The 27,973-nt window shown below is 42.1% G+C and overlaps 1 protein-coding gene across 3 annotated transcripts; it reads right to left on the reverse strand.

The window, feature by feature from the left end:
• Window positions 1–622: 622 nt before the first annotated feature.
• kcnn2 (potassium calcium-activated channel subfamily N member 2) lies at window positions 623–26,559 on the reverse strand. Of its 3 annotated transcripts, none has more exons than XM_034602088.1 (9): window positions 25,521–26,559; window positions 25,069–25,161; window positions 12,638–13,056; window positions 12,203–12,344; window positions 11,917–12,027; window positions 11,697–11,824; window positions 9,624–9,632; window positions 6,506–6,575; window positions 623–2,622 (listed from the first exon to the last, which is right to left on the reverse strand). In XM_034602088.1, the coding sequence occupies exons 1-9, from the start codon at window positions 26,328–26,330 to the stop codon at window positions 2,347–2,349; spliced, it is 2,058 nt and encodes a 685-aa protein (XP_034457979.1). In that variant the 5' UTR covers window positions 26,331–26,559; the 3' UTR covers window positions 623–2,346. The 3 variants fall into 3 exon arrangements, with proteins under 3 accessions (XP_034457979.1, XP_034457978.1, XP_034457980.1); XM_034602087.1 differs by having other exon boundaries at window positions 25,069–25,164; XM_034602089.1 differs by lacking the exons at window positions 6,506–6,575; window positions 9,624–9,632 and having other exon boundaries at window positions 2,469–2,622; window positions 25,069–25,164.
• Window positions 26,560–27,973: the final 1,414 nt, after the last annotated feature.

Consider the following 27,973-nt stretch of genomic DNA (forward strand, 5'->3'; position numbering starts at 1 on the left):
ATAGTAGTTTACATTTTTTTTTAAATAAAATTAAACATACAATGGTTTTAGTTTGTGCAAGATAATATTTTCCAGTCAGATGTTTGTTCATGATAAATCAAATAAATCCAAAAGCTAAATAATCAGCTGATTTTACCTCTATTTAAATAATCAAATAACATTTTTAAGATCTCTTCAGATAGAGGCTGCCACCTGCTGTTCATATTTCTTAACAGCAACAATTCTACCTAACACAAAACAGAGCCATAATAATACAAGCTTACATTTAATACAATAAGAGGACAATGAACCTTTATGAAACAGAATCATGAATAATCACACGTTTAATAAACTCCGTAATAAATATTGCAAGGTGTTCAATAAAATAGACAAGTGTCCAAGCTACTCTACCGAATTGCATATGAAATAAAAAAATTGCTGCACCTTTAACATCTCTAAAATTACATTATGCTACACCAAGTTAAAAAGACAGTAAACTGAAATGGGATTTGGATTTGGATTTGGACCACACATTATACATATTATAGTTTGATGTAAATAACGTTGGTTGCTTACCCAAAAAACACATTTTCCTATTCGATACAAATTCTCACCCAATTTTAAAGAAAAGGATACAGGCCTGTCAAATTGTATATTTTTATTGTTTAAGTCGCATACAGTGTAATCTGTCATTGGTTTCTATATTTGCAGAAGTTTGTGGACTGAACATCGGACATTTTCTTGACCATCTAATTGGCTTATTGGTGGGTTGGTGGGTGGGCTGGTTGAACTGGATCAGTGCTGCTGATTAGGTGAGTGAACACCACATCTTCTTTGACCCACTCTATATACTCTGTGAAGAGGTTACATTATAACTACATGTCCATGATGTCCAGGGGCTTTATTAGCCACACAGTTGATATGGAGATAGATGTATTTTTTGACAGTAAAACCTTTCAACCTAAAACACGCCAGCCACTATAGGTAGATTTACGTGTTCTGCCCTTGGATACTGCTCATCCAGCTCAGCCCAGAGCATCTTCTAAAGCTTATGTTAAAAAAATAGATGCAAACTTATTAATAATCTAATTAAAGATATGTAGAATTCAGGAAAGACCAAATCAGCAATTTAATGTATGTATCTTATCTCCAGTCCAGGAAATATGAAACCAAATGCTAGATATGCTGAATCTGTCACTTCTCACATCTCTGTTGTTGTCTGCTTGGTTGTAGGAGGTGTGCTTGTCCTCATCAAAATATATAAAAATAGGCATTTTCTTTTTAAAAGGTAGATACGGTCTCTGCGGGTTGTTGTTTAGCATTTGTTGTCACCCGGCTGGGATGACAGCGAGCATAAATAGCACAGGAAGGAGGAACAGGAGGTGAGACACAGCAAGACAAGGGGTAATTACAGATTATGTGATCACTCAATACATTTCTGTTGACTTCTGCAGGTCTAAGTTGATGCTTCTTAGTAAAAAAAACAAACAACAGAAAAGGGCTTTGACTTGATTCATCAACGTTATAGCCACGACTTGAGAACTGACAGTAATAAACCCATGCCCAAACATCTCAAATGTTCTTCTTTTTAATGAGCAACGCATCTTTATATCATATGTCAGTCAGCATTGAAGTGCATTGATTAAAAAGTAAGTGCAAGTACAGATTTTAATGCATTCATTTCGACTAGAGGATTAAATTATTTGCAATTTCGCCCCAAAAATAGTCATTCTACAGGGGCACTCTGCAAAAAGAAAACCGCTATAGTTGATGCTGTTTCTAACCTAAAAGATATATGCTTTTTTTCCCCCCTCATTTCAAGCTTTTTAAGTTATCTCTGAGTGACAGTGTGCAGGAGAGATTTTCATCTTCTCCTGCTATCAGTTCACTCCAGACCGTCAAACACAGCACTTTTCCTCAACATCATCATTCTCCCTGACTGATTTCTCACTGGTTTGCTTTGAGGAGCTCAGAAACTGAATCAAGCCCGCTGAAGCACAAAGTCCGTGAGAAGCACTATTTTAGTGCAATAGTTTCACACTTGTTAAACCTTGCCACCTAAAACTGGCTACCTCTGCATAGAGATGGAGTAGAGTCCTTATCGCAGCCCCATCGATAGGCCTTTTTTACTGAGGGAAGCGCCATTATTTGAGGTCTTGTCACCAGAGCAAGGATAACAACATCTTTTGAGGTAATAAAAAACAAATAACAGCATGAAGTTATCCATTAAAATCCATCTGTCCCCAGTATCTTGGATTCTGTCATCAGAATTTTGGATAATACGTATTGAAACCATAAGGCTTTACGATAAATGCAACTTTGCCATATGATGGCAAAAGTCTTCAGTGGAGGCATTCCCCTTGGACTCTAGCTGCTCTCGGAGGAGGTGGGCGGTGCAGTGGAGGACGACCTCCGTCGGGACACTGACTGTGAGCGCTCAGGGCTGTGTTTGTCATAAGGCTGGAGCTGCACCTCCAGGAAGTCCCTGTGCTGCTGGCTGATGACCTGGCTGATGAGTCCTGGCAGAGCCTGCAAGTTACTCAATAGAGTCTCCAGCTTTGTCTCCAGCAAGGCAATCCTCTTCTCCATGTCCTCGCCTCGCTCGTTCAAGTCCGATATCATGTCATACATGATGTTCTGAGTCTGGAATGAGGGAGAGGAAACACACTTAACATCAGCATTTCCCAATTTGTATATTAGTAGCAAAAAGAATAAAGATTAAAAACACAAGCTTCTTCAATTCCTTAGTAAATGTACAGATGATAGTGCTCAGCGTTATCAGATCATTCTGAGAGGAAAGAGAAGGTTCACATTTAAAACACATCCTGTTCAGACTGCAGAAAAATGTAAAGATGAAGATACATGTGTTTAGAGATTCCAACAGCAACTGACACAAATAATAAAGGATGCACTCATGTTTTTTTCAGGTCCGTCTCAAGACAATACTCACATGTTCAGGCCTTACAGAGGTCAATGTCTGAAACAATTTCAGTGAGTGATGGGGGACAGAATATTGTGTAAAATGCATTTAAAAGTTAAAATGAAAAAGTATTTGCTTACTACACCAGGACAAAATGTTAGTAACGCAACTAGAATTTGTTCGCGTGTGGTTGTGTGCCTCCACCAACCAGTTTCATTCACTCAAATCAGGTCACTGTGACCTTTGACCTCTGACCACTGAAATCTAATAAATTAATCTGTAAATCCAGCTTAACAAATGGTCAAAAAAGGATTCTCTCAAGGTATTCTTAAGATAACACATTTACAAGGCAAAAAAAGAGGTTTGTGAGGTCACTGTGATCTTGATTTTTAAACTTTGACCTCAAAATTCTAATCAGGTTAGCTTTGAGTCCAACTGAAGTTTTGTACCAGATTTGAAGAAATTCCCCTGAGGTAACACTCAATAAAAAGATAATGCCACAAACCACAATATATGATTACACCAGACTGTTGAGTCGTCACACCAACTTTGAGGGAACTTTTAATTGCATTGTTGCAGGACCTTGCAATACAATGGTTCATGTGCAATCAACTCACTGTACATATTCTCACACTGCACACATTTGTCTTGTTTTTACACTGTATATATTATTTTTTATTCCATTCATATTTTCCTATATCTTTTATATTTCCTTACACTTAAGTAGTATTATCTTTACACTTAAGCTTTGCATGTCACTTATTATGTACTGATGCCTATTTGTGACTCTTGCAGCGCTAATATTGCAAATCTAATGTTGTCCTCATCATTAAACGAACAGTAACACAGCTTTAAAAGATATCTCTTTATGACCAGTATGAAACAGGAGAGACAATAACAAACAAGGGCCCTTACAGTGCACGAACAGGCAGGTGGGCAGGTATTCATTGGAGACAGAGCTGACGAAAATGTGAACCTCAGGTTATCGGCCAAAAATCGTCCAAATTGGCTTTTACTATAGTGCTGTCATTGAGTCTATGTTATCTGTTTCCCAGTGACTGTCCCATTCTCCTCCACTGAGTTGAGCAAAAAAGTTGGTTACAGGTTTTAAGAGGACCGGAGGAACATCGGGATAACTTCATTTTTATTTTAGGATGAGAACCAGCACATTGTCTGGTGGCTAATAATTGAACATGTCTCAAGAGTGCATGTTTCTATGACGCAGGCCTGGAGCAGACAGCAAAGGTGCCTGCTGACGTTGCACGACACTTTTTTTCCTCTTTTGATTCATCAACCATCTGCTCACAGACCTTTGAAAAAACACACCGTAGCTGCAGTTTTGTAACTTCCAAAGTACAGCCTTCCAAAATAGTCAACAACACACTGAGAAATCTATGTCACACTGAGAATGAGGAGTGGGAGTGTTGCGGCTGGAGGGCGGTCTCTTAGGTATTATTCAGTGGAGGACTAATAATCCCTCACGGTGCGGAGGCGACGCCGTAATCCATCACTTACCTCGTCCTGCTCTGATTTAAGGCTTGAATAATGGGGTGGGTTGTTTATGTGAATCCGTGAGTGCTGAAGTTGCACCGACACAGCTCAACCTGACAGTTAATCTAATCCTTTGTTTCTGTGAAGATTGCTCGGTGGATTAGAAATGGAATTCAGCATTTAAAATGGCCATGTATGAACAAATAATACATGATGTATGGATGTCTTCTTCTTACTATGAACTCAATAGAGAATAACAGTGATCGCCCAACTTTAGAGCAGCCCTGGTTCTGGAAGTAGATTTCCCATTCATTTTCTCCAATGAGGTGTCAGAAAATCCATAAAGGGTTTAATCCATAAAATGACCATGACCATAAAAAGGAGTGAAGGAAAAAAGAAAGAAGGAACTACACATCCCAGGCGAATGATCACTTTCCCACGACTTCCAGTGCTTCATCTTAAATTTAACCTTAGTGTTACAATATACTGTAGTTTGTAGTTATCATGCAGGCTTGTTGCTACTACAGGAGCATATAACATTGTGTCACAATGTCGTAGCTTGTAGTAGGTCTACCTCGGATGGTAACAACATTACGGCTGGTAATCAAAATCTTTATTCAGAAAATGAATGGTATTTTTTACTTCTTTTGAGCTCTACAGCAACCAGGCAAAGGTCTACATGTAGCACTGGGTTAAATCAAGCAAAGACCTCATCTGTAAATCATGAGACAAAACAATACAGAGCATGAAAAGAGACCTTGTACACTGAGGAAAAAAATATACATAGAGGATACAACTGATGGAGCAAGAATATATATTGTTTCACTTCAACCCTACAATAAAACCAATGATGGACATTATCAACCTATAAAGAAGGAGGGGAAAGGAGAGTGGAGGAGATCGTTTCAGTGAGCAGCTTGTGGGCATGTTTGCAATTTTAGGACATGAAGTTTATCCCGAAAGGTGAAAGAGAAGAAAAATCTGTGGAGAGAAACAACATTCAACCAAATTCTGCATCACTTCATTTACACGATTGACCGGGGGAGAAATATGGTGGGAAAATAAACGGAATTTCACCTTTATTTCACTAAAATCTAACTTGGATCATATTTTATTCGCTGCTTCTCCTGTCATTGTTAATAACGGATAAATATTGTGGGGTGGGGCGTGAGGTTTCTTCCAGCCTCCGAAAGGTGGGGGCCACGCCAGAACCATTTTTACATTGCACTGCAGTGGCGGTGCAGCTGCCAGTGATATGCTGGAGTCCATTTAGCTCCATCTTCCCAGTGCAAGCAGGAGGTGACTGAAGCTACACTGCCCTCTCATGGCTTCAGACTCTCACAACAGCGATTACAGTGCCAGCTGAGTGGCACTGGGCCGCACGCCACCTCATCTAATGTCACATCCCCCGCCTCTCGCCACTGTTTTACAGCACGAGGCGACTGGGCAATATTAACTACTACCTTTCATGACACGCTGGCCTGAATCCAGTTTGACTGTGGTGTACTTGTGAATGTCAAAGCCCCCTGCCCGTCTCCCCTCTCCTCCGTTCTCCCCTTCTTTCTCTGCCTGTAATTCTGGCTGAATCATCACATCAGAGTGTCTCCCTTCCCAGGTTACTGTTTCTGCTGTGTCAGGCTGGCGCACTGCCTGGTCTTTCCCTAAGGTTTGTCAACTTCTGTTTAGTGCATCTGGAGACAAATATCAGAGAATGTATTAAAAGGGGAAAAACTGCACTGGGTCTTTTTATTTTATTTTTTTTCGCAAACACAAAGATTTTTTCCTCATTTGGTAATTTTCAGGGGAACATGTCCTGGGGATAGTAATTTTAACTGTAGAATAAAAATGATGTTATTTCACACCCACAGGATCCAAAGTGGAGGTGAGTGCAGTGCAACCACAGAATCATCACACAGATTTATCTCTAACACCCTTTGGAAAGCCTGTCTGTTTATTTGACACCTGTAGACTTTGATTATAGTAGAAAGCACAGCTAGCTAAGCGGGTGAACCAGCATGCATTGAATTCAGTCACACACAGGAAAGAAGCTTGTCAGGATAATTTGTCTGTCCTCGTGCACAGTGCAGCAGTAGACTGTTAGTTAGTCTAGCTTACCTTAGCAAGGTCCACTAGAGAGTTTGCTTGGTCATTCAGCTTGCGTTGCTCCATTTTAACACTTCTCAATCTGAACACAAGACCATTCAGAACCCAATGAATTAACGCTATCAAAGGTTTTATTTTACACTTTGCTTATTTTTTTGAAAAATGTGTGCACACACAAAGGCATACACATGGAGGACACTCCCAGGACATGCACAAGATGTGTGTATAGAGAATGCAGGGATTGCAGGGGTCGGTCTGTTTGGTTGAGCTGCATGCAAGTGGAAAGGAGACCACGGAGGAGGAGGAGGAGGAGGAGGAGGAGGAGGAGGAGTAGGAGGAGGAGGAGGAGCAGGGGGAGCTGCCACTGGAGGGAGAATGAGAACAGCTCTACATCTTACTCAACCCATACATAACTTAAAGGAATGAGGAGATGTCATATCAGCTCACCTATGTAATGTAAATTGCATTTATGAAGCGCAATAGCTGCACGACATGTCCGATTATAAAACACCTAAAAAAGGCTTTCGTATCTTTAAACTTCTCCTACTGGTTAAATCAACTTGTCCCTTTTTTTCTAAAGTTAATGAATATTTTATCAACAGATATCAAACACTTTTAAATAAACCATTTTCTCTCTGAGACTATCCAGTACAAACATGAAACAAATGTGACGTCAGTTAGAAAAATCCCCAGGTCTTCACTAACCCCTTTAATCAAAGCTTGTTTAAAAAAGGACGTAATTTTTCTAAGTAGCTGTTCACGTGTGAGGTATAATGATAATATGCAATACACCCCCCTCCTCACTTATTCTTTTTCATCAGCCAAAAATCCTACTTCTAACTTCTGCATAAAATAATCCATACAACACGCTTTAATAATTAACATCTCCTGTTTAATTAGGCTTCTAAAGCCTGTTTTACTTTTTCTCTCAGGGGGCTAAAAAACAGCAACTGTGCATATTGTGTAGAGCGTCGACCACAAATGGTTTCAAAATAGCAGAGATTTTTTTCCCCCTCCTTGAATCACCCACACATGCTAAATTACACTGGGCACAAAAACAAAATATCATCATGATGGCAGGGTTGCAAACATTTCAGATCTTTTGAAAACACTACTACAAATAATACAACTCGATAACTAACTGAGCCAATAATGCAGTGTGAGGTGATCATTAGGTCGTGTAGGTTACAGTAATGATGAGCACAGGGGGGGGGGGGGATTTGAGGGACCCCTGGGGGAGTCGGCTGATTCGCCGAGATTCACCCATTCTCATGCAATGCAGGATCATTTCTCAGTCTCCTGATGACAGGCAGATGTGGAGCGAAGATGACAGGTCAGACCAACAGAGGGTGCCACAGGAGGCGCTAACGGAAAACTACAGGCAGGGGAACATGTCCTGACAACTGAGGACCGAGATGCTTCACACCGAGCAGACTCTGAAGACAAGTGCAGAATGCTAAAGCAAAATATCACTTTTCTCAATTCATCAGTTGAATGCAAGAAAAAGAAAAGAAGGAGGTACTCGATCTAAAATGATGGGAGATAATAGATACTCAATGTTAGATGGTTTTTAGAGTTGATGTGAGACTTTAGATAGAATTATACATTTCACAGTTGGATGACTAATAGCTGTCGAATGGGGTCAAAGCAGAGGGCAGCTGGAGGTCAGGTGGAGGAAGGCCCACCGTGTTCTGTGTCTTTTCTGTGAGTCTCGCTCCCCCGGTCAATCACTCCTCGTGGGCAGTTGTGCTTTTGAATGGGCGCTCTAAATCTGCTCGCTATTCATCAGGGGGGAAAACAGCAACGCTAAGCTTTTCACTACCTCACTAAATCTGTTATGGCAATCTCAGTTAGTGCTATGCCATATTTACTACCCCCACATCTTGCTTTCTTTGTCGTGACCTCCTTTTACCTCACCGGGGGAAGGAAATGCTAATTCCTCCTCAGTGTTATGGACAGGGTGAACGTGCTGCAGCCCCCCCTTGTCCCCGCTGTGACAGCTTCACGCTGCCGGTTACAGTCGCAGCCTCTCGGGCACCAACAGGATTGCTAGGAGGCTTTACGCTGACCTTCCTCTCAGGTCACTTTCCTGTTTCAATCCACTGATCTCGGCGCTAACAAGCACTCACTCTCCTGACTCTCCCTGTTATTCCCCCACTTTAACCTTGTGGATGGGAAGGGACAGCACTCCCACGGGGCAGGGGATAGTAAAACTCTACTCACTGAGACGCTTGACTTAGCAGCTGTCGTGGCCTAAAACACATGGCAATGTCTGGCCCGTGGTGTGGTAAATCGCACCATCCAGATAACCTCAGGAGTGCTTCGGCTGTATCTGTCACTAATTCTGCAAAAGTCCTCTTAGCGCAGAGATGCATGACAGCTCCGTGTCCTTCATTATTATGCTGTTTACAAGCTGTGATAACACCGGATCAGCGTCTCCGCTACTGTGTCATCCAACAGAGAAATGGAGGAAATGCGGCTGCAAATGTAGTAAACAGGCGTAACAATGGTTCCACACGCCGAAAGACGACCCTGAGCCCTTATCTGCATGAGCATGACCGCTAAGAGTGTATAACATGACTTGAGGGATAGTTGTAAATCATGTACTTGAGCTATACTGCAGGTCTGTCTCCTGTAGAGCTCTAGTCGTCATCCTTCGGTACGTGAAAGCACAGTTGGTTGGAGTTTAATCAGTGGCTTTCTGATTAAAGATCAAATTCTCATCACATCCATGCAGAAATGGAAAGAAAAACACCCTCCATCACCGATAATTGAAATTCACTTAATATGCATCTGTGGGCGTGTTTAAAAAGCGAGGCATTGGTCTACTCAATAAAAAGGCGTGAGAGGTGTTGGCGCTGGTTAGTTAAAGTTGTTTGGTTGCAACATGTATGAGAGTGAATGTGATATTCTAGTGTGTTTTCATCAGATTAACATGATACTCGTAGTCTCATTAAAAAAAAAAAACTTTGTTGCAGTTTAAATGAATTAATCTGGAAACATGGTGGCATGAATTTCACTTATCAAATGAGGGAGTGTAATTTTTGGTCACATTATTGGGTTCGAGGACAAGCTCTCGTTGGCATGCACACAACAGGTCTATATCTATACATGTGAGGCGAAGACTTACTTTCGAGCTCTATTGCATTGTGTAGACACAAACAGGAAAAAAAAGGAAACATGAAGTAGACAAATGAATTATTACAACATCAGATCACATATTCAGATGGTAGAAATCTCTTCACGCTCAAGTCTGGCTGCTGTGACCCTCGTCTCTAACGCTTTCCCCTCAACTCTGAACGCCAGCAACTATTATTCCTGGGCTCGCATCTTCCTGCGCCCGGTGCGTTATCTCCCTGTGTTTGTGCTTCTCGAAGCTGCAGCTTAGCTCACTCTCTAAGTCTTATCCCTTTTTCTCCCCCACACAAATGCTGGTTATCACAGTCCAACCTTCCTGTAAACATCTGTAAACATCTGCCGACAGACGCGGAGCCGCACGTCACCTACGTTCCCATTTAACACCTCACGTTCTTCACTGTCTTCCCCGCTTTGACCAGAGGAAACGAATCAGAATATAATCTAATTTGATGTCTGCTATCGCCTCATCAAGGTGAGCTCTAGTCCTTATCCGACCATCCACTTCCTGCTCACTGTCAGGCAACTTCCTGTCCTGCGCTCATCTCAATCGAGGATGTTTTATAACACACCCTGAACACAGGCTACAAACAAGACTTATATATCTGTCAGATAAGGGCTATGAAGCACAATTCCTCACAAGCCAAATAAATCCTTATAAGATAAAGCTGTGACAGGAGCATGTGGGCACCATGCAGAGTCGTCGTCCTTGCACACAGAGCGGGACGTGACTTTTTCTCATGAAATCTAGTTCTTCATAGATTTAACTTGAGCTCAGAGGGATTTCCATTTCCAGGCTGTGCTAGAGAACAGGAGGTGGACATGACACGCTGTCACCACCGCTGCAAATCGCCACAATACGGCAGCAAGGACAAAAGGACTCGACAAAGCAACCACGACAAAAGGCTTTTTAAACGACACAAATTTGGATGCGGGTTGCAGCAGCAGACGGTTTGTGTGCTTCTACTTGCAAGCTAACATCTTAATGTCTGTAAAACATGAATGTCTGTTCATGAGCAAAAGATTCATGAGCAAATCAAAGTTGTACACTGGAGACCACATATATACTGTAAATATATATATATATGTACGACCCATATACGTACAGAAAACCACAAAACTAAACAAACATACAAAAAAGGGGACATTTTCTTTTTGTATAATAACAAAGTCACTGTGCATCGAGTTCTTTACTGCAGGAAACACGCCACAGATTAGACGCGCATGTGAGCACTGTAGGTTGAAGAAAAACAAGCGTGAGGTGAGACTAAAATCAATACTGTTTTGGAGTTAGATAGCACTCAGGGGGTCATCGGGGACCCGCTTAAAGACTGGCTGACAGGTAAGTGTCCGACCAACAGCTAGAAAAGTAGGAACCCAGATGTATCGGCCCTGAGGTCAGCCTGACATCTGACTCACAGCGAAAGAGACACGCAAGAGCCGATCTGACAGCAAAAGGTGAGAGAGTGAGAGAGAGAGAGAGAGAGAAGGAGAGAGAGAGAGAGAGAGAGAGAGAGAGAGAGAGAGAGAGAGAGAGAGAGAGAGAGAGAGAGAGAGAGAGATCAATATCATACTGCTCTGTGAATGCCGTAACTTGAGATAGATTAAATTGGTTTTTCTTTTCAGTACTTCTGTAAAACTGAGGCTGCTGGGAGACAGTAACCCCTCGTTCAAAGAAAGAGCCATTTTACACAGATTAAGTATGTCTCCTTCATACTGAGAAAAAAGAGAATCACAAGAATTTCTTGTGTTTCAGGGATTAATATTAACACGGATTTAGCTCCTCGCATCTTTTAGCATTCCCTATGATCCTGAATAAAGAGGCCAACTCTTTACCACATCTGCAAATTTAAAGTTAGTCACGTCAGCTGAAACATGGTCATGAGGCAACAACATCTTTCAACAGTATAAGCACATGTTTTTTGCTACAGGTGTCAAACAAATTCAGATTTCAGCTTTGTGCTGCACTGGTGAGTCATACGAACACACTGCAGGGGAAGAAGGTTTGTAACCAACGCGAGTAGCGGAAGTCGGTTAATAGCCGGGGAGGGGGGGGGGGGGTACCTACTGGTGAATGGCTTGGAGGAATTTCCTCTGGTGCTTCCTGACTCTGGCGTGGTCCATCTTCCTCACCAGTTTAGTGTTCTTGTAGATGAGCCACGTCTCCCTGAGAACATTCGCAGCTGTGTTTTTCACCTAAGGCGACAGAAGAAGAAGACATGGGTCAAGAACGCAGACAGGGGAAATATCTGCGATGTCATTTTACTGAGCATTGGCTGCTCACGTACTCTTTTTGATAGCTGGGTGTCCATCATAAAATTGTGGACGTGTTTTTCAGCTTTGGTTAATTCCAGTTTCTTTGCCACCACAGCGACCACCAGAGCAGTGCAGCCAGCGCCCTGTGGAATAACAAGAATTGACCCAAACAAATGTACAACGTGGATTTTCACACATTTCATTTGCTTGTCATAAAACATTAACAACACATTAGTCACAAAGGTGATGAAGCCTCCTGTCAGTCTGTCAGCAAAAAGAAAAATTCAAACCCTGAAGCGCTCAGGCTGAGTTTCTCACCATGATGCCAGTCAGGAGGCAGACTCCTTTCCCACAGTATGTGTTTGGGACCATATCCCCATATCCAATGGTAAGAAACGTGATTGAGATCAACCACATGGCTCCTAGAAAGTTGCTGGTTATGTCCTGGTTGTCATGGTACCTGTAATAAATAATAAATGCAATAGGTTGACCAACATACATGTACCTGCAGAAACTGATGCAGAAACTGATGCACTCCAGCTTCCTATTATACTTATTACTTTTAAAATGTTTGAATAAAGATTTAATCCAATGTGCATAAGACTAAATGAAAACTGCGGGGCTGTGTAAACCTTTCTATCTTAATGCTCAGACGTAGAAAGAGCTCAGGACTGTGTACATTATCTATTTTTATGCCTTATCTATGTTTCATGCCGAGCAGCGCAGCATAACGTGAGAAACGGATCCAGGCACCTCTCGCAAGCTCTCACAGTCCATGCAGCAATGATCCACAGCGAGATGGTGAAGACCAGCAGCACAGTGCCAGGACAGATGGTCATGAGGGTCTTCATCACGAAGCGTGTGTTAAAGTTAATCTTGTTGAGTGCCCCGATGCTGCGGGATGAGGCGTCCGTGAAGAGCTTGCTGTGCAGCAGCATGACACGGGCGATGAGGTACAGCCGCAGGAACATGGGTATGGACAGGATGATGTCCACGTCCGCATCTGTCTTGGATGGCACGTAGGAGTAGGCCAGGCGCGCGGTCCAGGTGAAGGTGTAGTTCCCTGGGATAGGGTGGATGGCGCACACCAGGATCTCCAGGCAGATGAAGAAGATGCGCTCATACGTCATGGCTATCCTCCAGTCATCGGCTGCGTTGTCCACCATAAATAACTGCAAGGAAAGGGCAGGGTGAGGCTGATGGAGGGAGGAAGCAGGCTAACGTTTTCATCACGGTGACACAGCCCGCTACAGGAAATCATTAAACCCATTAAACAATAAGTCACATATTGCCCGGAGTCATTACCTCATGTTCTTGGGCCACATTTTTCTAAAGACCTTCGCCACATATATAATAAATAACTGATATGATAAGGGAAGGACGAAAGGCTTTTTCAAGGCCAAAAATGGCCAATGATATATAGTGTTGAAGGTTATCTGATGAAGGTTATAAGACTGAAATATCACACCGGTGTTTTTATAGAATAAATTCTGCAAGAATATCACTGTATTTTACAAGTTTTCAGGTGGTTTTCCTACTTAGTGGGGACCTGTATTTCCTATATATGTCTTTAAGAAAATCTGCCTTGAAAGTAAAAAGTAATTCAAACTTTTAGACGGTTAATCGATTTATTGATTAATTTCTCTTATCAGCACAATAATAATCTTTGAAGTAAAAACAATGAAAAGATAATGAGCAAAATGAGAATCTTTGGGTTTAACAGAACCAGCCATAAAACGATGTCATCCTCGGCTCTTGGAAGTCATAATTTGTATTAACATTTCACTGGATAGATTAAACAATGAATCGGTACATTAATGGATAATAAAAATAAGTTGTTATTTAAAACAATTAAAAATCCGAAAATCATATAATTACTGGCTGTATGATTCATTTCGATTAAATTCACATGTTCCTTTCCTACCTAGTGGGGACCATTCACTACTATTTATGCCTGTATGGTTAAAAAAAAAAAAGATCTGCTAAAAATAATAACTTATTCAAGCCTCAAATCTGCAGTTTTATTTTAATAATTTGGCACAATAGATGTCTGGAAGGTAAAAAGTCAGTTATTTGATTAGTTGCTTTAAACATCACAAGAATAAAATGTTTTCAAGTAAAAATTGTGATAAAACAAAACAACCCTTATGAAGATGTCGTCTTGGGCTATAAGGAGTTTTCATATAGTCCTATTTTCACTATTTGTCAAACCACTAAATAGACTAAATAATGAATCTGTACATCAATAGATAATGAAAAAATAATAGTATATAATTCAAAAATAATAAAGAATTACTCTAATTCATAGCTAAATAGTCTTATTTCACATTCACACATTTCCCCCTCACTCTCTTTCTCTTTACGTTCACACTACCTGCATTAAAAAAAGTCTCATGTATTATCAGCCCTCAGAAGCATCTTTAACTTCAAAGTGTCGTAAAGACGAGAACATCTGCCGCCTCCAGATTTGCATTAGCTTCCAATCACCTGGCCGCCCTGACCAGAAGGTAGCTCATCTCACGGGGGATTTCAGCGTGGGTGGATTTCAACACCCCCTCATCACTCTTCTGCACCGTGTCCTCTGTCATACACCGTAGCCTCCTCACATAGTCACCTCTGCTGCTGCTCCCTTTCGCTCTTCCCCTCCCTCCTCTTCATCACTTTCAATCCAATACACAGTCATCTTGGGGCCAGAAGATTCACTGCTGGGTGTACTCACCCTGAACTAACGGGCTGAGGCCACGACCACCATCAGCAGCTCATTCGCAGTGATCCCTGATCACGCTCATGGCTGCTTCTCAATCTTACACTCTATATTTACCAGTTGCAGATTAAACACTATCAAACTGTATTAGCCTCCCCCTGCATTTGTCAAATATTTCCTCCCTCTGACATCCCACCACTGATTTCCCTCCACAGCTGCTCTTGTTCTCTCCACTCAATCACCTCGAGGTCCTCTGCCTGGGTACAGACCATCACGACTGGCAGTAGATATTTCACAAAATGTGGCTGTCAGCAAATTCAAGCGAGGTTTCCTGGTGGCTGCGTTTTTTTTTTTTTTCTGCCGTGAGAGCAGAAGTCTCTCTAACGGAGAAGATAGAAACGCTGCACATGATTCCATTTCGTCACAAACCTCCCTCGTACGCTTGGGTAAAGAATTATATGATGTCCTGTGAAGAAAACTGGCACGCATGATGTTTTCAAGCCTCATTGTGAACAACATTGTTACTCAGGTTTGTCCATCCGTCAGCTCAGCTCATTTTTAAAGTGTGCAGTTTTGTCCTCTGCACGAATACCTGCCTGCATTACATTGCATGAGAGGGAATTTAATATGCATTTTAAGTTGCATAAATGTTTCTAGGGGCAGGAGTGGACAGGAAATGGGATTGAGTTATGTATTTTTTTTCTTTTTGGTGAAAGTATTGAGAGCAAAAGGGCCTCTTTCAATTTTTGATGCCCAAGATTTATATTTTATTTCTTTCTGGTCTTGCAGGATTTATTGTAGGAGCAGACTTGCCACATGCAGAAAACAACACTAACCAGCAATTGCCTTCCCTATATTCCGCACCATGTGGTGAGTTACATAGCATTAACCTACAATATACTAATGCAGTGTCAGCCCCACCCAACCTGCTTTACTAATGGATGAAGCAAAGAATATTACAGACCGGAAGCTGCTCACCTTTGCCCCTTTGACTTATTTAGTAACGGTGGCAATATCTGCTTGTGTAGCTCCTGGTTCAAAAATAGAGAGCAGCTGGAATACATGGTTAAAAAAGAACCATCATTTATTTATTATGTTTTTATTAATTTTGGAAATTGGGATTCAACGTCTTACTTGCAATTTGGGCATGTTTAAAATGACTGTTCCATTATGTATGATAAAAAAATGAACAATTTATTTTATAGGTTTTTTATTAAGTTTGGAAATTGGGACTCGACGTCTAACTTGTGATTTGGATTCGTAAAAATTATTGTTCCATTAAGATTAACTTTAAATTGAGGTTTAAATTAAGAAGGTGGTTTTCTGTGACAGAGGCAGAATCCAAACCAAATATTAATAACCCAGGACTTTAAAAAAAAAAGGCAAATATAAGTTTTAAGCCACATCCATCCATCAATCCTTCTTTGAGGGTCACGCTGTATTGGGCGAGAAAGCGTGGTACGGCCCCGGACAGGTCACCAGAGTAATGCAGGGCAAACAAATGGAGACAAACAAGCATTCACACTGACAATTAAGAGCATGTCTCTGGATTTGGGATTGGAACTAGGAACCTTCTTGCTGTGAGGTGGACCACTGCACCACCCTTTTAACCTCCTCTCCACCCAAATAAAGCCCCTTAACTATCTAAGTCTGAAATATGCTGTTTATGTTGATTCATCAGTCAACGAGCAGTTTTGATTGAATGAGAAATAAAATGCTGGAGGCGCAGATCATGACTCGGCCTCTTGCCAATTAGTCTCCGTCTACTTTTATTTGAGATTTCTCATTATAGCAGTAAAACAAAAAAACGTCCCAATCCTGGAGGGCTAATGGGATCTGTGACCCAGATTGTAATTGTAGCCCCGATATGTTACATAAAAAAGGAAAAGTCACATTTCTCGCATTGAAGAGAAACATGTCCTATTCAAGGACAAAGAAAGCAGCAGAGAATAATCAATACCGCTGTGCTGGGCTGCCACTCTTCTCACAGACATACATGAACGCTCCACATGCTGCAGTCTGACAGCTCTAAAGGCTCTGCACAAACTTCACCGGACACACAACAGCAAACACTGCGCACTCATTAGAGCTTCTGAGCCAATTATATGCCCAACAGCTACTGTACGAGAAACATCAACTCTCAACAAGCTGGCACTTAGCAGCGGCAGCAACAACAGTGGACACATGTCCCCGAACAAACAGCGCCGCTGCCCCACAAAAGCCTCATTTATATTTATTCAAAAGCCACAATCAGTTTCCCCCAAACACAGAAAGACACATGAATTAAAATTTCAGGGGCAGTTGTTCATATCAAATGAGCGACACCGAGCTCCTTTAACAAACTGACATCTGTCAGAGAAGTGTGTAACTCTAACCACAGCTCGTCTTGTTCAGCTTTCCAACCGAGTGTAATGTAGACATGGAAACGCAAGCTGGGGTTGCACTCTGCTGCGGTTTCTTACTTACAGAGTTAGGCCTCTGAACGCGGCTAAATCTATTGTTTGCACACAGCACAAGCGCACGTTTTATCTTACATTTTAAACAACAAAACGCGTCCTGTCAAAAGCAGTTACAAAGTTTGTTACCTCAAAACAATGTAATTAAAGATTTAAGCGGCTGGGTTGCATAAGGAAAGCCTACTTGGTGGGTAAAAGCAATTATGGTAATGGATGACCTGAAATACAATACTCAAGGGCCCTTTACCTCAGAGCATCAAATATTCCATGCTAGCAGCAGAAGCAGCAGTTATGACGGAGCGGTGGAAAAACATTAAACTGTGCGGTTTAGACCGTGTCAGAGACACCGCAGAGTCAGGAAATTAAAACAGACAGCTGATGAGCCAGGAAACTTCTAAATTAGTTACAGAAGGCTGACGAATAATTTAAACACCGCAAGTAAAAGCCTTTTTTTTTTAATTGAGCCAAATTAATGACAGTTTAACACATGTCTACAATGATTGAGGTCTGCAGTCTTGTAATCGGCACTTTGATATGTGAGATTTTAAATCAACTTGAACAACTACAGTAGCATAATCATAAACAGGTCTATGTGATAATCTGTGGATATTCTGCTTTATTCAAATTTAGTAAATCAATAAATGATGGTCACAGAAACACATTCATTTTCCACCTTGATCCTAGGCAGATTTTCCAAACTATATATAAATAACCTAGAAACTATAAATAAATAATAAAGACAGGTAAAAGAAAAACAGGTCAAGAAAGAGGAGAAAATCCCATCTGTCAAAATCAAAAAAACTGCATCAATACACCAGTTTCAAGCAAATTATGAATAAAAATAATGATTACAGTGTAAAGGGAGCTGTCGTTTAAAGGGTCAGTTCATCTAAATTGCTGCAAACATATATGTCACTGCGATTTCCTACCTCACTCGAGCACAGTGGAAGTGAATGGAGTTTTATCTGTGGATTCAACCCAAGCACTATATGCAGCAAAAGTATAAGGGGATCTGAGCTTCATCCTCTGGGGAACATGAATATCTTTACAACATTACATGGCAACTCATCCAAGAGCTGTAATATTCCTGAAGCTACACAGCAAGAATATTAGGTAGTGTGGTTTTTTTTTTCAGACCTAAATCTCCTTGTACAGAACTCAGGAAAACCTACAGAACAAAAACACAGGTGAATAACAACAAACACATGTATAATGGCACTTAGTAGAGCACATACCGCCACCAAGGCCCATTAGTCCTTTAAATTCAATGAAGCTGAACCAAATTAAACACACTGATTAGTATCAGTCCCCTAAATGAGCCTGTTTTTTAAAATCAAGATCCATTAATTATTCCCTGGGAATCAAACAAAATGCACCACTTCGCAATGTTGGAGAAAGTAAATGAGTAATTCTTTGAGTATTTCTGCTCCCTAATAGATTATGAATATATAAACTCCTTGGTGAAGGTAACAAACAAATATGTCTCTGATATTTCCTCCCTAACCTGAGCCTGAATGAAGTTTCATCTGCGGGGTCAACCTAACAGTAGCGCTACAGAGGAAACATCAGGGGATCAGCAAAGTCGCAGAGCTTCATCCTCTGGGGAACATGAATTTCTTTATATTTCATGCTAAATCACCAGAGAGCTGTGATATAACTATTATCCTAAATAATCCTATTATCCTAATCCTAAAGCCACAGAAATAGATTCCTTGTTTAAAACGTGCAGCTGCAGGGGTTTTGTGTCTTTCCAGACATGGATGCCCTTGTGCTCTGGAAAAGTTCAAACATAAACAGAGGTGGTTAAAAACCAAACAGAGGTAAAATAAATCAAAACGTATCTGCCTGATCGGGTACCGATAAAGGAAATTGTGAACTAATAGTATATTATTTTACCCTTGAAGTTATTTTTCTATTTATGTTTCCCATGTGGCCTTTAGAACACATGATTTATGACGTGGCCATGCTCAGACATATTTGTGACTCAGCACACACGGGGACATGTCCTCACCTCACCCCTAAAACTTAACCATTTAAACGGTCCCCGAACTAGAAACAATTCTCCTCTGTTTCCTCACAGTGACAACATAAGAACAAGAGCACACACAATAAACTGCTGCACCGTGCAACACATCTCAGAGAGCAAACATCCTGGTAATCACTTCTAAATGAGGACAAATCTATTTGTCACAGGCTTTGACATGCAGCTTATTTTTGGATGTATATACAGTCTTATCAGTAGGAGTGCACGGCATTTGCTCATCATGTGAAAGTTTCATTCACGTCAGGGTGAGAGATAATGCGGCTGAATCACTCCTGAGGTCTTCCCCCCGCCCGCCGCCGTCCTGCGTCTCAACCGCACGGTCTCCGAGGAGCTCACCTGCGACGCTAGCTGGGTTGGTTACTGGTTTCACCATGCTCAATATAACTAATGCAGTCCAGCTCAATATTTAATCTGTGTAATGTGGAGATGGGAGCATATATCTTGTCACTGAGAATGAAATCGCTCAATCTCATTAGTGAAATAGGTTGCGAGGTTCTACGCAATTAGACATTAATGCAATGCTTTATTTATGATATCAAAGTGAGCCTGTAAGAGGCCACTTTGCTGAGTAAATCTGAAGCTGTTGCAGATTTTCTTTGCTTTTGTTTGTGAAATTGCGTTTTCCCTTTGCTTGAATAGTTTCTTCTCTTCTCTTCATGCAGAGTGAAGCATCTCCGAGCCAAAGAAAAGCCTCGTATAAATCTCTCTTTTGACCATCGCTGTTGCAGCCAAGGTAATAAACTAAAATCATCTGCATGTTTAAAGCCACGTGCCGAGCACAATTTACTAAATGCCATCAATAAATATTCTTTAAGATTCTCAGCTCTTGGGGAGGATGAGTGTGTCTGCCCTTGAACGCCTGTATGTTCAGCGAAAACGCTGAGGTCACCAGCCAGTGGTGGTTATCTGACTCCAATCTGGAGTCCCAGGTAGAGGACAGATTTCACTGTGAGGAATGCAGAGCGTCTCCTGCAGTTACACCATATCTCTGACACAAACACACCACCCAGGGGCGGTCTGATGCACACGGCCAAGTTTGGCTTTGGCAGGACCCACTGGCACACTTTGGAGCAGGGTGTTGTTATTTTATCTTTTCCGCAGATTGTTAAATGTAATACTGTGCGAGTGTGAAACATCAGCGATGATTTTTATCACAAAAGTACACATCAAAGACAGAATAGCTCCCAGAGCATTTTGCATTAGTCTGAGGAATCTCTGCAGAGCTGTCGTCACAACGCACAGCAGCAGAGTAATGGCCTGAGCACAAATGCCCCCCCCCCCCAGCAAAACAACCTTTGATGTGAGAAGAGGAGAAAACTTTGAAAATGTCAGTTTCTGTCTGCTCGGGGGGGGGGGAGGTGAACTCATCAACCATCTAAGCAGTGAGAGCAGAAAGATGCTCCCAGCTCAAAGCTCCTGTCAGACTCTGACAATGAAAAAACAAAGTCAGGAAGGAGCTTCGGACTCTGACCTCTCCATTTCCACTCCAAAGTTCCTGCCTGCCAACGCAGCGAACTCTACCAAAACTCAAAAGTCTGGAAACTCCTTGGGCGGATCGCCAGCTGCCAACAGACGACATTACTGGGACTAAAACAGGCCGATGACATTTCAAGACGTATAAAGAGAAATGTGCTTCAGACTCCTGAACAATGCAAAGGCGGATTAAACATTAAAGTGGCTGAAGTGTCCCTGGAAATTCAAAAAATACCTTAAGAACGCAATGCTGGGAGGCGGGGCTAAGACACCACCATCGGTCCCCCATAAAAACACAAAGACATCTTAAACACACACGTCCAACAAACCAATTAGCTCAATAAAGCCAAGTTATCTTGATTCTCTGGATATGAGGAACGACTCCAGTAGCAGCACACACACTGACACAAATTAAGTAGAGGCTTCTGGCCAAGACCACATTTGAACCACTGGCACAGGCGGCCGGTGGTTCAAACGGTGTGTGTGTGTGCGTGCGTGCGTGCGTGAAGACAGCCGCGGGGCAGGGGAGGATGGGGGACGTCTCTGAGTGGTGGTTTTGGGGTTTAGTTCCAGCATAGATTTGAGATTCCCACTCATGAGCAGTCACTGGTGCCAGGGCAGCACCCACCTTTGATAAGAGAATGTCAAACTTTTAAAATATAAATGTCAAGATGTAGAGACATCCCAAACGGTCGACTCTACGCAAGCATTGGCCACTAGGTGGCATTATGAGCCATGATCAACCGATAAATTTGGTAATAAATGTAATTTTATAACCAGCGTTAATTTAATCAAAGAATATATATGATTTAGATTACAGCTCCAAAACACATTTAAGTGTAAAGCATAACTTTATTTAGTGTCTTGATTGTAGATGCTGATACTAAACTTTAGAGAATTGTGTAAGCACCGTCTGTGTGTGTGTTAACGCATTTGTCTCTGGGTCACCCATCACTGCCACCGTAGCACAAAAGATCCCTCAACAATTCAAATGACAGCTTGTGTCCGATATCTATCGTGTCCGACCTGACCTTTGGAGTCTTCAGTCACTCTGAGGAGAAAAAACGTTGTGTTGTTATAGCCCAGAAAAATGAGAGGGCAGTCTCTACTGAGTTTGACAAGTAAATCAGTTGTAAGGGGCCCGGAGTGCTGGGGAAACATTTCATCATCTTGACTCATGCCTCGACAGTGCGTCTGACAGGCATCTGTGAGTACACATGGATGTGCATCCATAATCTATTTCACTGCAGGGGCAAAATTTCCCACATGGAGGAGAGCACTTTGGAAACAACTCTAAAGTGCCTTTTTAAAAAAACAAAAAACTAGTGGGGGGTTCACAAACAAGCTACTTTATACTGAATAACTCAGAGGATGGTGCAATAATGCATCCAGGTGATGAGATGAAATAAGGAGTCATTGGGTTTGTGTTTGTTTAAGAGGAATAAAATTCTGTGGCGGAATAAATCAATCAATCAAAATGTATTTGCATTGCCCATATTCACAGATCACAATTTACCTGATAGAGCTACAACGTGTGACATCCTCTGTCTTGAACCCTCGACTAGAGTGAGGAACAAGTACAAAACCCCCTTTAAACAGGGGTAGAAACAGCATCTAACTAGAAGTATTTCAATGTTTAAGATGTGTATCATCTGATAAACATGCAGTAAAATAACTCACGTGTACTTAAGTTTATATTTCATGACTTGTGAGGAGTCAGTTATTAAAAAATGTTTCCCCAACTGGTTAGATAATGGATTAAATTTGAGGTTTGAAGGTGTCACTTTGAGCTCTGGTTTACTTATAATGTGCATCTCTCACCATTTACTTATGTTTTACAAAATAACCAGTAGATTAATCCGTAATGTAAAAACATTGATGTTTGAGGCTCTTTAGATAAAAAGGGCTTCAATTACTCCTCAGCCGACATCACTCGGACTAATGATGTTATAAACTGAGGGGCATGCAGTTTGAAGGACAGTGTTTACCAGGCAGAGAGGGTTTAATGAAGAGAAAAAGATTAAACAATTAGTCCATTAATTGATTAGTCAATCAACAGAAAATGAATTGACAACTATTCTTTTGATTGCTTAATATAAAATACAAAACTCTCACTTCTTTAAGCTCCTCTGAGGATTTGGTTTGTTTGAATAAGCTGCTTTTCTCTGTTTTGTACCGCAGTGACTTGAATTTGAGGTTCTAAATCAAATTACCTTCAGGTTACAGTATATTTTAGGTTTTGAGGCGATGTTCCGGTCTTTACATTTGACACATCAGTCTTCAAAGTCAAATGAAATGTGTGTCGAATCACATTTTCACGTCACGTCAAATCACATTTTTCAAACATTCTGGATCAGTTTAAAGTCTGAGTTCAGAAGCAAGACGCAGAAGCACAGAAATTGTTAGGGACATCACTTGAGCACCTTTGTGTGTGCATGTGTGGGTCATTAGCCAGTGTGCGTGTCTGTGTGTGTGTTTGTGGGTATATGTCAGTCTGTAAGAACCAAGTAATGACAGATTAGCAACAACAGGCACAAAAGCCCCTGAGGCAGGCAAAGCGAAGGAGCAGCTGGTGCTGGAAGTTGAAATATAAACACTATGAAGTGAAGTTAAATAGTGAGACAGAGTCAGTTTCCAGGTTCTGGACGATAGTTTGTTCCAAATGACTTAATGAACTAGAAGAGGGCCTTTATAATCAACTTTAGAGAGATGCAGCAGGAAGTGAGCGAGGCTGTGGTGACGCGACAACGTTTTTCTGTTTCATTCAAGTGCTCGGGCTTTCCACATCTGAATAAATTGTATATAAATGATGTGAAGAGAAGGAAAAGTCTATTGCAGTAATCAACTCTGAGGCAAACAATGGCTTTAAATTAAGTTTTCTAGGTCAGCAAAGGAGGAAATGCCTTTATTGTGAGGAGGGAGCTATCTCGGATGAAAAATGTTTTGGATATTGACGCGACTGTCAGAGGAGTGTGGATCAAAGAGGTTTGAACAGCCTGCCTGTGAGTTAAATCTGCAGCAACTGACAATGAAAGAAACAGAAAGAAAAGAAGCTCATTCTAGAGCTGAAATTAACATTTCACCTCATCTGTGATGAAGGCGAGGAGGCGGCTTCGCAGACATTTTTACTGTGTAAAAAGAGATGATCAGAGCTTTTAAAAGTTGATATATTCACCTTGTTTCAGTGTCCCAGTATAAGAATGTACTGTCGTGGTGGCCTTTAGTGTGTAGCACAATTAGGAATTTAAGGGGTTTATTGTGGACATAAATATGTGTCTGAATTGAACAGAATATGTTATAAAACTCATTAAATTAAACAAAATACACTGATGAGAAAATGCACCTTTTCTATCTATAAGTCACACTTAAACCATTCCATTATTTAGCGTCAAGGAAAGTTTGTCCAAGTAAGAGGTGAAAAAACTGGGTTTATGAACTGAATAATTTACACGGGATTAGAGGCAAAGGTGCGGAGGCCGAGGGAGGCAAGAAAGAATACGATACTCTCAAACTTACAGTATAGGCTCTCTAATTTATAAACGGCTACTGGGAGCTGACTGCGAGCAAAATGGAAACACTTTTGTTATGCATTGAAATATGGTAATGATGCCTCTGCATTTCTATCATTCCTCATAAAAGAAAGGTTTACAATGAGACATCTGAAGGGGGACGACACATTTTACTGTTGGGCTATTTCCATGATTGATACTCCCCCGAGACGTGCAAATCCTAAATATACCAACAAGGCTGATGAATATATACTGCTGCTGAGGCAATCTTTAAATTTTTTTTATCCAAATTGAATGTTTTTTCTGCTTCACAAAAACCTCTTCTACATCCTGAGTGAAGAATTAAGATAAAAACAGATGAATCCGCTCACTGAATTTAGCTAAATAAGCATAATCTTGTTTAAAAGTAAGAAAATCCATCAACATGATTTGAAAAAGAGAGGGGAACATACATCAACCCTGCGGAAAGTAGTGCAATTAATAGTGGGACTGTTCAACAAAGACACGAGTGCTGAGCAGAAAGAACTGTAAGTATTGCAACAATGCTCTGAGGCAGGATCGTAAAACTGTCCGAGAGTTGGAACATCTCAGGGGAGGCTGACAATCCATATTCATCCTCCAAACACAGTGAGGAGTTTCTAAATCGTATCAAAAATGCATAAGAAAGCGTTAATGTGGCAATAAATCAAAAGATGATCAACGCACAGAGCGCAAACCCCCACTGCCATTTGATTGAGACTGGAGCAAACAACAAGACATTCAATCTTAAGAGCAATGAAAATGAAAATAAGACTGTGTTCCTGCTGTAAAGATAAATTCATTGAACAATTACACTGTCCCATGCTGCGGAGAATCTGTAATTCAACACTTCACTTTGTTACATTGGCAAATCAATATCTTTTTTTTGGTTGCACTTTTATAGCTATGTAGAAATATGAGTGTTTATTAAATGTTATGAGTCGTAGAGAGAGGAAAGGATGAGAGTGGTGCTTCCTTACCTGTATCTCTCTGGCGTGGTAAATGATAATCAGCCCCAGGAGGATGATTGTAGAAAGGCTTATCAGGCATTTTAGAGCTAATGAATACAGGGACTCCTGGAAAAGAGCAATAACACTAAAGCCAAACAAAGCACAGCATCATGACATCTTCAAAATATGGAATAATATGGAAAGAATACACAAAAGTGGTTAAGAAATTTAGCTTCTGCAACAAATCCTGACATGACATCTTCTACTATGGGGTTCCCATTCATAGTTGGACAGCAGTGGGCCTTTTGGCCTACATGTGACAGGCAGTGTGACTACATGTAGTTTCTAACGACTCCTGCTGCAAAAGTGACAGCCTGCTTTTCTTTAACACTTTGGAGTCAGAAGTTGTTATGTGCTGCCTCAGTCACATGCCACTAAATTAACTCTGGACTGCACAGCATGAGCTCCGAGAAAATACGCACCTTTCCATAGGCTCCCCATGAGAGTTCAGTCTCTATAACCATAACAACGATCCCAAACATCCCAAAGATTAAAGCATAGTCGCTGAGACGCTTCCTCTTCTCGAACAGGGCCCTCCGGTGCCCGAGCTTCTCCCCAATGTTCTGGTTCTTCTTCTTCCCCGATTTGCCGCCGCTGTGGCCGCAGCCTCCCCCCGCGTCCCCCGATGCGTAAGGCATCAGGGTGGTGGAATTGTTCTCCGGCTTGGACGACAGAGGGTCCGACGCATCCGCGGCTGAGATGGGCTGCAGAGGCTGGGACTCGGAATCAAACTCGTGTATGTTTCTGCGGGACGAGCTCAAGTTGCTCAGCGGACGCATGACGCCGCCGTTGTATCTGCAGCTGCTCATGGCTATTTCATTGTAGGAGTTACTGTCTTTGTGGCCGCTGCCCAGGCTGCCCCGACCGCGGCACTGCTGCTGCTGCTGCTGCTGATGGTGGTGAGGAGGAGGAGGAGGAGGAGGAGGAGGCGGAGGATGGTGTCTGGATGAACTACCATGACTAGAAGGTGTGAGCTCGCACACGCTGTACTGGCAACCTTGCCTGGAAGACGTCTCCGAAGGTGTCCTCAAAGTTCCCACAGTGGTCGGCGACGTCCCGCGAAAGACGAGGCTTTTCCGCGCGTCACAGGTGCAGCTACTGCAGGTGCAGCATCGGTCGTGCGGCTGCTTGCCGAGACGATCCTCCCGCCCGCAGTAGTGCTGGTACTTACAGTGCTGGAACTGCTGCCGCTCTGGGAAGAAATCGTTGTGCAGCTGCAGAGGGGTTTCCATGTCAGTGCTGCCGTTTAAAGCAGCAGCAGTCGGGCACCACACGGCACCCGACGAAGGGCGTTATGGTGCTTACGGGAGGACGGAGCCGCCGCTGCACGGACAGACCCATTTCGGCTCCGGTAGAATGTGAGAGGAGCCTCCGATTGGGCAGGCAGGACCAAAACAACTGGCTCGACGTCATGAAAAGGTTGCAACCACGGGACGTGAAGCCCAGCCTCGTTCCATCAGGATCAACAAAAACTACACAATCATGGCTTCTTGTATACATTGATCTCTACCTGCACTTTTACACCTGATTGAGCTGCAATGTCCAATAAAAACACTTTACAGAAACTGCAGCCAAAATGCATTCAAATAAAACTTATATAAGTTAAAAGTCACTACAGGTGTATTATGTAATTTCACCACCTCTGCACTTTGAGGCTCCATTCTCCCACATGTAAATCAACTTTATCAGCCAAACCCTATTCATAAATCCCTGACTGATTCCCCATGTATTGACTTCACATGAAACGCACACACGGTACACGGCTGCATCCACTGATTTACAGAGTTGCACCTTTTCATTCAGCCCATTGGCCGCTCACCATGTGACCGCGCATGCATGCAGGCCCCGTCGCACGCACCTATATGACTCCCTGCAGCCGCAGATTGATGTGACCGCTGGTGGCTGCGTTATTAACGGAGCACAAGAGTTATATCACCCCGAGGAAATCCAGCCAACTGCCCGGGACTGAGCAGCTGCGGGGGCATAAAGCAAAGGCTGGGACCCAATCACCCACACGTCCCGGCGTTACAGCAGCAACAAATCCAGTCTTGGGGCTGTTAGGGGCTATATCTGGGTTGTGTTTTTGTATTTGTTGAGCATGCGGGGTTATAGTCAGAGGTGCAGTTTGCTCCAGCTGCATTGAAGTAGTAAAGTTGTGTCCCTCCTTTAACCGGAGTTCATATATAAATGCAGTATTTCAGGATGCAAACAGGATCAGGTGTTTTTGTTTCTGGTGACGGAAGCGGAGCTGTCCCCGGTGCTGAAGGGCAGTCCATCATGGAGTAACTTTCAGCACCGCGGACAGCTCCACTCTCCCATTGATCACCAGCGAGCCTTTAATAAAACAATCCTCCTGCACAGGATCGCAATGCGCACTTACTCCTCATTGGCTGGAGTCAAGGACCACGTGACACCTCCCCCCCTTACACCGTCTCCAGTCGGAAGCCCTCTCCTCTTTTTTTCCTGTGTGTATGTGTGGAGTCTGGTGAATGAACGCCAGCCTCATAAATTCAAGGCACATATCGCCCACAGGATGGACACGGTATCCAATCCGGTCCGAGGGAAACCGATGAGACACCACGGGAGAGCTGTTCGTTTAAAACTGAATGGTGATCATACTATATTGTATCAGCCGGAAGCACGAGACCCTTCTCATGCAGATCTTGGTAAATCTTGATCTGCACAAACAAGTCTGCATTCTGCACCCCCCCCACCCCCCTGATTTATCTATTGAGCCTTTCCTTGTCGTGATTGTGCTGGTTATTTAATCAGCTGTCCTTAATCACCACCTTTGTAATCGTATCCATAGTTTTTGAATTGGAATGAATGGACCTTAACTTTAGATGAATACAATATATCAGTGACAAGATCACAG

Source organism: Hippoglossus hippoglossus, chromosome 12, assembly GCF_009819705.1.
Source record: "Hippoglossus hippoglossus isolate fHipHip1 chromosome 12, fHipHip1.pri, whole genome shotgun sequence".
NCBI classification, from domain to species: domain Eukaryota; kingdom Metazoa; phylum Chordata; class Actinopteri; order Pleuronectiformes; family Pleuronectidae; genus Hippoglossus; species Hippoglossus hippoglossus.